At 35.6% G+C, this 12,256-nt stretch overlaps 1 protein-coding gene across 1 annotated transcript in view; it reads right to left on the bottom strand.

The window, feature by feature from the left end:
• Positions 1 to 967: 967 nt before the first annotated feature.
• SLCO1B3 (solute carrier organic anion transporter family, member 1B3) overlaps positions 968 to 12,256 on the bottom strand; it is a 138,143-nt gene continuing 126,854 nt past the window's right edge. Inside the window, exon 16 of the mRNA XM_011969463.1 lies at positions 968 to 1,767. Within this exon, the coding sequence (XP_011824853.1) occupies positions 1,524 to 1,767 (244 nt within the window). The 3' untranslated portion in view covers positions 968 to 1,523. The remainder of the gene's footprint in view (positions 1,768 to 12,256) is intronic.

Here is a 12,256-nt window from a genome sequence, read left to right as displayed (position 1 = left end):
ATCCTGTGCCTACAAAGACCCCAGACTCAGTTGGTGGAGTGGGGAAGACACCCTGAATTCGCGGAAGAGACAGCAGGACTTCGGGGAAGACAACCTGCCCTTCCCATCCCCTCTCCAGCTCCCCTCTCCACTGAGAGTCTTTTTCATTACTCATTAAAATTCTCCACCTTCACCACCCTTCAACTACCAATGTGACCTCATTCTTCTTGGACAGCAGATAAGGGCCTCCACTAAATGCAGGTACCCAGAAAAGGCTGTCACACTGGCTTTTGCCCTGACTGGCAGAGGGTAGCCATCCCAGGTAAAGAGACAAGGGGCCAACTGAGCTGCAAACATGCCGCCATCTGTCAGACTGTAGACGGTGGAACTAAAGGAGCACCGTAACAACCCCTCCAGGGCTTCAGGATCATGAGCACCCTTGCACCTTGTGTGGCTGCCAGCCCCGCATGGAACTCACTCCTGTTTTGGTGCCTGGAGTGGTTGGCCGGGTCCAGCATTCACTCGCTTGCACCTGGTCTGGCCACGGGAACCTCACAGAGCTTGCTTCTGCGTTGATGACCAGAATGACCCGCATGGTCCTGCACTTGGTCACTCACATGCTCCCTTCCACAAAGCGTTGAGCGCGGCAGACCAAATAAACAGGGCACCTCCATTGCAAGTCCAGTGAAGAGGCCAAGAAATATTCTGCCTCACTACTAGAAAATGCAATATTTAAATATTTGATCTCATTTTCTCTATTTCTTGTCCAGCTTTGGAGATGTGGAAGATATCTTTTTATTCACAACAAATAAACAAACAAGTATGCAAGAGAGTAACACATATTTTGCTTCTGCCAGAGAACAGACAGATGCCATGAAGACACATCTTATCAATAGGTTTTGCTTTCTCAAGTTAAAGTCAGTTTTTCTTATCTACTTCCATGGGTCCAGTAGAAACTTAACACGTATTATAATATATTGTCTCACAATTCTCCTGCAGGATTTTAAGGGGAGGTTGGAAGAAGATCCATCGAGGTTGTTAGTCAAACACAAATTCAAATTTTAAATTAATAATATTTGTAATTTCTGAAAAATATACAACTTAACATGAAAAATATATATCATTATAGCATAAATCCAGGCTAGATTTTGGCCAAAGTAATACATGTGAAGTGTTTCTTTCTTTCTTTTTTTTTTTTTTAGGCATCAGGCTTTTCTCTTTATTTAGGCTATTATTCTATCTTTCCCTTTTACCTCCCTTATATTCTAGTCACTGGTTTTATTAGCAGTTACAACTACAAAACAATTACTTTTTATTGTATTACATACTAACCATGCCTCTCACTTTAAATTTTTACGGATCATATATTCTAAGCTTAACCATAAAGGCATAGCTATATCCTAACCATGGGAACTCCCATTTTTTATAGTTTATTTAAATTCATAGGCTTTTCCATTGGTCCACTGCAAGTAAAGAATGTTGGAATTGTCAGTGAAAAGACCAGGAACACCTCAAAAATAACATCTTAATGAATCAATACAATGTTAGTTGGCAGCAGCATTGTCTTGCATGTCCAAATTACATGTTTTACTGTCTGCTCCAGCAGAAGGTACAAAATGTTCACCGTTATTTAAGAATTCTAAGTTTGCTTCATCCATTACTTTTCTTTCATTGTCCGATGCCTTGGTATCCTTTCCTTGAAATTTTTTCTTCATAACGAAAATGAATACGATATATAAAACAAGAGCTGAGAATCTTAAAGCCGTAGATAAGCCCAAGTAGACCCTTCTGTGAAAAGAGAAAAAGGAGAGTAGATTATTATTTTAAATGTGTAAAACATCTTACATTTTTTTCTCTCCTGTATGCATACCTTAAAAGAAAGAAAAACAAGTTACACATACAAATATTCAGAGAAAAATTCTATTTATTCTTTTCATTGGGGCATAAAATATTTTACTATTATTTAAAAAAAAATGAAGCTCCAGAAACTAAACCCCAGCTGTCTCTAGCCTTCCTTTGGGAGGGAGGAAAATATGTAACTCCAGCCCTCTCAAGCCATCTCATTCTACCTCAGGAGTGGGAGACAGAAACTGAGAAGCATGTTTGAAGTTCACAGTCCAGAGATACAGGCTCACTAAAAGATTGAGACATTATCAAAGAACTATAGAATGTTACTTTTTCTTCAGCACCTTACACCCCATTAATAAAGGCTTATATACAGCAATTCCTTTTACCCAATACATTTTGTGCGGCTGTCAAGAAAAATTTGCAAGTTACATACTAAAAGGCAATAAACATAGTCTGGAAAGAATAAGACTTAAAACCAGATCCAGATATATCAAGGAATATCAGGGATGGAAATTTAAAACAACTATTATTAATTTGTTAAACAATCTAATGGATAATGTAGACAGCATGTAAGAAAGATTAGCAATGTAAGTAAAGAGATAAAAATTCTAAGAACCAAAACGAAACAGTAAGGATAAGAAAACTGTAACAGAAATGATAAATGCCTTGATGGATATATTATTAGACAGAGCACTGCTGAGGAAACATTCTCTAAGTTTATCTCAATTAAAAAAAAAACAAAGAAAAATAAAACGAAAGAAAAAAACAGAATAACCAAGAACTTTGGAAGGATTACATAAGTGTTTATAATAGAAATACTTGAAGGGGAAAATGAAAGGAACAAAAGAAATATTTCAAATAATAAGTACGGAGAATTTTTATCGAATTAATGTCAGACACCAAACCTCAGATCCAGGAAGCTCAGAAAACACCAAGAAGGGTAAATGCCAGAAAAACTATGCATAGGTTTATTATTTTCAAAGTCTGGAAAATCAGAGATGAAGAAAACATCCTGAAAGAAACAAAGGAAAAGCAAACCTGGTTTATAGAGTAGAAAAGATTACATCAGACTTCTCTTCAGAAACCATACAAGCAAGAAGAGAGTGAAGTGAAATATTTAAACTGTTAAGAAAAATAAAACACCAACTTAAAAATTCTGTACCATGTGAAATTATCTTTCAAAAGTTAAGTCAAAATCAAGACACCATCACACAAACAAAAATTGAGGGACTGTTTTGCCAGTATACCCTCCTTGCAAGAAATGTTAAAATAAGTTTGTTAGAGAGAAGGAAAAGGATATAGGTCAGAAACTTGGATATAAAGAAGGAAGAACATTAGAGAAGAAATCAGTTAAGGTTAAATAAAAACAATTTTATTCTAAATTGATTTAATAGAAAACTGTTCAAAACAATAATAGAAACCATGTGTTTAATTATATATAATACACATGCTTATTCATATGTGTATGTTTGCTTACAGATAAGTGGAGTAAATGACAGCAGTGATACAATGGGTAGGAAAGAAGAATTAGGGTTATTGTGTTATTATAAGGGTACTCATAATCTGTGAACTAATAAAGTGTTACTAAAATATAAACTTGGATTAGTTTTAAACATATATTGCAAATGCTAGGAAAATCACTGGAATTTTTATTTAAAAAGTACAACTAATAAGTTAAGAAATGAGAGAAAATGGAATTATATAAAATGCTCAATTAAAACAAAATGGGAAGACAAAGAGTGGAATACAAAAATAGGATCAAAGAACAAGGACAGCAAATAGAAAATAGTAACAAATATGGTCAGTATTCTTTAATTTATATCAGTAATCACTTTGAATGTTAATGATATAAATACACCAACTAAAAGACCAAAATAAGCCAGGCATGGTGGCTCATGCCTGTAATCCCAGCACTCTAGGGGGCCAAGATGGGAGAATCAAGTGAGTCCAGGAGTTTGAGTCCAGACTGGGGAACAAAGTTGCTCATCTCTAAAAAAAAAAAAAAATCAAAAAATTAGCCAGGCATGTTAGTTCATGCCTGTGTTCCCAGCTACATGGGAGGCTAAGGCAGAAGGATCTCTTGAGCCCAGGAGGTTGAGGCTACAATGAGCCATGTTCAAGCCACTGCTCTACAGCCTGGGTAGCAGAGTGAGATCCCATCTCAAAAGATAGTAATAAGATTGTTATAGGATTAAAACCAAGAACCAAACTATATGTAGTCTATAAGAAACTCACTTTAAATATGAAGACATACAGATTAAAAGTAATTAGACTGAGGAAGATATACACTGATAACATTAATCAAAAGAAAGTGGGAGTACCTATTTTAATTTCAAACAGAGCAGACTTCAAAGCAAGGAAATTTATGAATGATAAAAAAGTCTTTACATAATAACAAAGGAATCAGTTATCCTATTATCCTTTTACAAAACAGAACAATACTTAACATGTAAGCATGTAAAAATGGAGTGTCTAAATATGTGAGGAGAAAATGATAGAGCTGCAAAGAGAAATGCAGTAAGTCTTCACTTAATGTTGTCTACAGGTTCTTGGAAATTATAATTTTGAGTAAAATTATGTATTGTATAATGAAGCCAATTTCACCTTAGATAACTGGTATAAAAAATAGTTACTATGGTACATAGTATATTGTTTTGCTTAAACTCAGTTTCTAAGAATCTATGGACAATGTTAAGTGGATACTTAATGTAAATGAACCCACAATTATGTTGGAGACTTCAACATGCCTCTATCAGAAAAGGTCAGATTCACCGGGCAAAATTTGATCAGACATAGTTGAAAACTCAACAACACTATCAATCAACAGTATAACAGATGTAACCTACTACATCAAACAGCAACAGACTACAAAGTCTTCCCAGGCTCATATAGAATATTCACCAAGATAGACTACATTCTGGGCTATAAAAGATATCTTAAGAAATTTAAGGCCAGGTGTGGTAACTCAGGACTGTAATCCCAGCACTTTGGGAGGTCAAGGCAGGCAGATCACTTGAGGTCAAGAATTTGACACCAGACTGATCAACATGGTGAACAACATGGTGAAACCCTGTCTCTAAAAATTACAAAAAAAAAAAAAAAAAAAAAAGGCTGGGTGCAGTGACTCACACCTGTAATCCCAACACTTTGGGAGGTTGAGGTGGGTGGATCACGAGGTCAAGAGATTGAGACCATCCTGGCCAACATGGTGAAACTCCATCTCTACTAAAAATGCAAAAATTAGCTGGGTGTGGGGGCATGTGCCTGTAATCCCAGCTACTCAGGAGGCTGAGGTAGGATAATCACTTGAACCCAGGAGGTTGAGGTTGCAGTGAACTGAGATCGCACTCCAGCCTGGGCGACAACAGCGAAACTCCATCTAAAACAGAAAATACAAAATATAAAAAAAAAAAAAAAAGAAAAAAATTAGCCAGGTGTGATAGCACACACCTGTGATCCCTGCTACTCAGAAGGCCAAGGTATGAGAATCGTTTGAACCCAGGAAGCAGAGGTTGCAGTGAGCGAGATCGTACCACTGTACTCCAGCCTTGGTAACAGAGCAAGACTGTCTGAAAAATAAGTAAATAAATAAATAAATATAAAAGAAATTTGAAAGAATGAAAATCATGCAATATCTATCCTTAAACCACAGTGGAATTAAAGTAGAAGTCAATAGCAAGAAGATCATTGGAAAGTCTCAAAATCTGTGAAGATTAAGCAATACACTTCTAGGAAACATGTGGGTCAAGACGAAATCTCATGAGAAATTTAAAAATAGTTTGAATTAAGTGAAAATAAAATTATAATATCCAATATTATGGATGCAGTAAAAGCAGGCTTAGAGATAAATGAAGAATATCTTAAATCAATCATTTAATCTTTTACCTTAGCAAACTAGAAAAAGAAGAGCAAATTGAATCCAAAGTAATATGAAGATAATAAATAGTAAAAGTAGGGCACAGTGAAATTTAAAATGGGACATGAAGAGAGAAAATCAACAAAAACAAAAACTGTTTCTCTGAAAAAAGTTAGTAAAATTGATGAGTCCCTTGCCAGGCTAATTTAGATAGAAAGGAGGACACAATTTACTAATACCAGAAATCAAAGATGGAACATCACTGTAGACCCCACTGACCTTAAAAAGACTCAAAGGTAATATCACAAACAACACCATATCCCCAATTTTAATAACCTGAAAGAAATGGAGCAATTCCTTGAAAGATACAATCTACCTAAATTCACACAAGAAGAAATAGATCATCTGAATAGGTCTACATCTGTCAAATAAATGAATCGATAATAACTTTCTAAAGCAGAAAACACCAAACCAAGATGGGTTCATGGGTGAATTCTATAAAACACTTAAGTAAGAATTTATACCAATTCATTACAATTTCCTACAGAGGAATAGAAGCAGCAGGAATAGTTCCTGTCTCCTATGAGGTCAGCATCATCCTAATACCCAAAGCACACAAACATTACAAGAAAAGAAAACTACAGAGCAATACATCTCACAAATATAGGTGCAGAAGTTCTCAAAAATAGCTAATTGAATTTGATGTTGCATTAACAAATTAGGCGCCACGGCCAAGTGGAATGTATTTCAGGTTTACAAGACTGGTTCAATATTCAAAAATCAATTATATAATTTATTATATTAACAGGCTAAAGAAGAAAAAAAATCACATGATCACATCAATAGATGCAGAAAATGCATTTGACAAAATCAAGTATCCATTTGTGAACAAAAACTTTCATTAAATTAGGAATAGAGGAGAATTTTATCAACCTGATTCAAAACAAATACACCAAAAATTGTACACATTTTTTACTTGATGGTGAAGAACTCAGAGCATTCCTGATAATGTTGGAACAAGCCAAGAATGTCCCTTTTCACCACTGATTTTCAACATGGTACACAGAAAGTCCATGTGATTAAAAAAAAAAAGTGAAAAGGGAATGATATGTATACAGATTGAAGGGAAGGAATGAAACTACCTTTGTTTGCACATTTATATGTAGAAAATCTCAAATAATAGACAAAAACACCACTGGAACTAATAAGCAATTATAATAAGGTTGTAGAATATAAGATTAATATGCCAAAGTGAAAAGTTTTCCTACAAATCGGCAATAAACAAGTAGAATTTGAAATTAAAAACACATTAGTATTTACATTAGCACTCCCAAAAATGAAACATTGGGTATAAATTTAGCAAAACATATACAAAGAGTATAGGCAGAAAACTATAAAACTCTGATGAAAGAAACCAAAGAAGTATTAAAAATGAAGTGATATTCCATGTTCATTTACAGTATCGGAAGATTCAATATTGTCAAGATGTCAATTTGCCCCAACTTGATACACAGATTCAGTGCAACCCCAATCAAAATCTCTATAAGTTATTTTTTGGATATTGACAAACTAATTCTAAAGTTTATGTGAAGAGGCAAAAGATGCTAAATAGCCAAGACAATACTTAAGTAGAAGAACAAAATAATAGGACTGATACTACCTGACCTCGACTTACTATGAAGCTACAGCAACCAAGACAGTGTGACTTTGGTAATCCAAATAGGTAAGTGGAAAGAATAAATAGCCAAGAAATAGACCCACTTAAATACAGTCGATGGATCTTTAGAAAAAAATGAAGGCATTACAATGGAGAAAATACAGTATTTTCAACAAATGGTGCTGAAACAACTAGATATCCACATGTAAAATAATGAATTTAGGCTGCACAAAAATTAACCCAAAATGAATCACAAACTAAAATGTAAAATGCAAGACTATAAAACTCCTAGGAGGTAACACAGGAGAAAGCAGCCTAGGATTTGGCTATGGCTTTTCAGATGCAACAGCAAAAGCACAATCCATGAAAGAACTTATTGATAAGGAGGACTTCATTAAAATTTAAAACTTCTGAAAAGAACAGTTATCCAGGCATATATCTCAAGTTTGCAAGACTAGTTGAACATTCATAAATCATTTATATAATTCATTATATTAATAGACTAACTAAGAAAAATAATCACAAGATTACGTCAATAGGAGGCTAAGGTGAGAGGATCGCCTGAACCCAGGAGTTCAAGGCTACAGTGAGCTAAGAAGGTGCCACTGCACTCCTGTTTGGGCAACAGAGCAAGATGCATTTCCAAAAACAAAAACAAACCAAAAAACAATTCTGCTCTGAGAAAGTAAGAGACACTGTCAAAAGGATAAGATGAGAATCAGAGGCCACAGACTGAGAGAAAATATTTTCAAAAGGCATATTCAATAACTGTTTTCAAAAATATTAGGAACTCTCGAAATTCAACAATTAAACAGTTAACAAGTAGGCCAAAGACTTTAACACATACCTCCCCCCAAAAATATAGAGGTGGCAAATAAGCATATAAGAAGATGCTTCACATCTTATGTCATCAAGGAAATGCAAATTTAAACAACAATGAGATGCCACTACATACCTATTAGAATGACCAAAATCTAGAACCCGAAACATTAGATGTGTATAAGGAAGTGGAGCAGCAGAAACTGTCATTCATTGTTGGTGCAAATGTAAAATGATACAGCCACTTTTGAAGCCAGTCTGACAGTTTCTTATACAACTACACTTATTTTTACTGTATGATCAAGTAATTGCACTTAGGTGTTGACACAAAGAATTTGAAACCTGTATCTACACAAAAATGGGCACACGAATGTCTTTTATTATTAACTTTTATTTATAATTTCCCAAACCTGGAAGCAATCAAGATGTCCTTCAGTAGGCAAATGTATAAACTGTGGTGTATCGAGACAATCAATTATTGTTCAGTGCTAAAAAGAAATAACCTATCAAGCAATACAAACAACTAGAGGAAACTTAAGTGCATATTACTGAGTTAAAGAAGCTACTCTGAAAAGGCTACAGAATGTATAATTCCAACTATATGATTTGAAACAGACAAAATTATGGAAGTAGTAAAAGGACTATTGGTTCCAGGGATCCAGGGATTAGTGGGAAAGGGGGGATGAACAGGCAGAATACAGAGGATTTTTAAGGCAGCAAAACTACTTTTTATGATAGTGGAGTGGTGGATATGTATCATTTTACATTCATCCAAACCTATAGAAAGTTCAACGCTAAATGTGAAACCTGGTGTAAACTGTGGATCCTGAGTGATAAAGATGTGTCAATCTGTTGTTTCAATTGTAACAAATGTACCATCCTGATGGGAGATATTGATAATGCGGAAGGCTATGCATGTATGGGAGCAGGCAAGATACAGGAAATCTCTGTGCTTTCTCCTCAGTTTTACTGTGATTCTGAAACTATTCTAAAAAATACAATCTATAAAAAATCATAATATAATCATTTAACTTTCAGTGTATTAACTGGCAAATGAACCGCCCTTTTTTAAAATTTCACTTTTCATTTCCTTTTACTTTTACCTAAACCTTCACTGAAGAAAAAAGAACTAGTACAGCTTTTAAAACAATGTTTTAGTGGTCTTTTCATACTGAAACTAACGTAACTAAAGTAACGCCATCTCAAAATGTTATGTTGATGCTTGGACTTGGTGATTATTGCTTTGGGGAGATTCTGGGGAGCATCTTGCCAATTGTCCTTAAAATGAATTATGGTTTCAATTAAAATAAATATTTTCTTAAAGTAAATTTATTAAGTTTTGCTTTGTTATTTCTTTCCATACTTTTATAAATAGAAATAAAATCTCCCAGCCGGGCATGGTGGCTCATGACTGTAATCCCAGCACACTGGGAGGCTGAGGTCGACGGATCACCCGAGGTCAGGAGTTTGAGACCAGCCTGGCCAACATGGCGAAACCCCATCTAGTAGAGATACAAAATAATTAGCCCATGTGGTGGCAGGCGCCTGTAATCCCAGCTGCTCAGGAGGCTGAGGCAAGAGAATTGCTTGAACCCAGGAGTCAGAGGTTGCAGTGAGCTGAGATTTCGCCACTGCACTCCAGCCTGGGTGACAGAGTGGGGCTCCGTCTCAAAAAAAAAAGAAGGAAGGAAGGAAGGAAGGAAGGAAGGGAAGGAGGGAGGGAGGGAGGGAGGAAATAAATCTCTCATTTAGGGAAAGATTTTCTATAATTATTTTAAATTTAAGAGAATGTTTGTGGGCTGGTGAATGCTGCTTTACTATAATTCCAGAAAAAGCTGGATCATTACTTGTTGGGGATGTTAGACAGTGAATATACACGTTAAGTAGAAGAAAGTTCTTCTAGTACATTTGATCCAGGGAGTTTTCACCAGAGATCTAACCTGAGCTAAGAAACATTCCCCACTTTACATAAATAATTGCATATTACACACACATTTTTCATGTAATGCTTCCTTTTTTCATATAATATATTTGTGAATATATCAATATATTGCGAATTGGCTTCCATATTAGTAAGTAAAAAGATTTTTCCTTTTTTTAAGAACTCAGAATATTCATTTGCCTGCGTGCACATTATTAATTTAATTGATATCTTCTTGATTGGTTCTTACTTTGTTTTCAGTATTTTGGGAGTATAGATATCTGTAGGATAAATTTCTAGAAGTATTGCTGCTGGTTCAAAGTTACATACTTTGCCAACACAGTTTTCAAGCAACATTTTTTATTGTTGACAATCTGGGTGATTTTTAATTATAATTCCTTTATTATCAAGATGATGTTCATGTTCCTATTCATTGATAACAGAACTGCAATTATAACATAATTGATAATAACAGAACTGCAATCTTTTTATGTTTCATAACCACTAGTGACTTCTTCTTTGAAAAATGTTTCATGATTTTTTGTCTTTATATTTTATGGCAATTTTAGTTTTACCAGAAAACTGTATAGAAAGTATGGAGATCTCCCTGACCAACATGTACACAGTTTCTCCTATCATTAATGTCTTGTATTAGTATAGCACATTTGTTACAATTGATGAAGAAATATTGATACATTGTTAAACGCATATTTTACATTAGAGTTCACTTTTTATGTTGTAAAGTTCTACGGGTTTGGCAAATGCAAAATGTTATGATCCAATATTACAATATCATATAGAATAGTTTCACTGCCCCAAAAATATCTTGTGCTAGGCCTGCCTTCTCCACACTGAGCCCCAAGAAACTACTGATTTTTGTTGCCCATTGTTTTGCCTTTTCTACAAGATCACACAGTTGAAATTATACAATCTGAAGCTTTTTTTTTATTTAGCTATATGAGTTTAAGTTTCATTTTTTGCTTTTTATAGGCTGATAGCTCATTTCTTTTTATTGATTGATGTAGTTTGGATTTGTGTCCCTGCTGAAATTCCATGTTATATTGGAGAAGGGGCCTGGTGGGAGGCGATTGAATCATGGGGGTGGATTTCCCATTTGCTTTTCTCATGATGGAGAGTGAGTTCTCACCAGATCTGATGGTTTAGAAGTGTGTATCCCTTCCCATTGCACACTTTTCTCTCCTCTGTTGTAATGAGAAGACATGACTTGCTTCCCCCTTCCACCATGAGTTTAAGTTTTCTGAGGCAGACTAATAGAGAATATTGGTACCCGGAGTGGGGCATTGCTGTAAGGATACGTGAAAATGTGGAGGCAACTTTGGAACTGAGTAACGAGCAGAGGCTGAAACAGTTAGGAGTGCTCAGAAGAAGACAGAAGATGTGGGAAAGATTGGAACTTCCTAGAGACTGTTGAATGGTTTTGACCAAAATGATCTTAGTGATATGGACAATGAAGTTCAGGATTGTCTCAGATGGAGATGAGGAACTTATGGGGAACTGGAGTAAAGGTCACTCTTGCCATGCTTTAGCTAAGAGACTGGTGACATTTTGTCCCTGCTCTAGAGATCTGTGGAACTTTCAACTTGAGAGAGATGATTTAGGGTATCTGGTGGAAGAAATGTCTAAGCAGCAAAGCATTCAAGATGTGACCTGGCTGTTTCTAAAAGTGTTTACTCATATGCGTGAACAAAGAGATTATCTGAACCTGGAACTTATATTTAAAAGAGAAGCAGAGCATAAAAGTGGTAGAAAAAAACAAACTCATTTTCTGAGGATAAAATCAAGCCTGCTCTAGAAATTTGCATATGTAAAGAGGATCCAAATGTTGATAGCCAAGACAGTGGGGAAAATATCTACAGAACATTTTAGACATCTTCATGGAGGCCCCTCCCATCACCAGTCTGGAGGCCTAGGAGGGTTAAATGGTTTTGTAGGTCAGGCCCAGGGCACTGCTGCCCTGTGCAACCTTGGGAAATGGCACCTTATTTCCCACTGACTACAGCTCCAGCCATGGCTAAGAGGAGTCAAGGTACAGCTTGGGCCATGACTTCAGAGGATGCAAGCCCCAAGTTTTTGTGCCTTTCACATGGTGTTGGGCTTATGAGTATGTAGAAAGCAAGAGTTGAGGTTTGGGAACCTATTCCTAGATTTCAGAATA

Source organism: Mandrillus leucophaeus, unplaced genomic scaffold (assembly GCF_000951045.1).
Source record: "Mandrillus leucophaeus isolate KB7577 unplaced genomic scaffold, Mleu.le_1.0 Scaffold892, whole genome shotgun sequence".
Classification (NCBI taxonomy): Eukaryota; Metazoa; Chordata; class Mammalia; order Primates; family Cercopithecidae; genus Mandrillus; species Mandrillus leucophaeus.
This window is presented reverse-complemented; position numbering and strand designations above follow the sequence as displayed.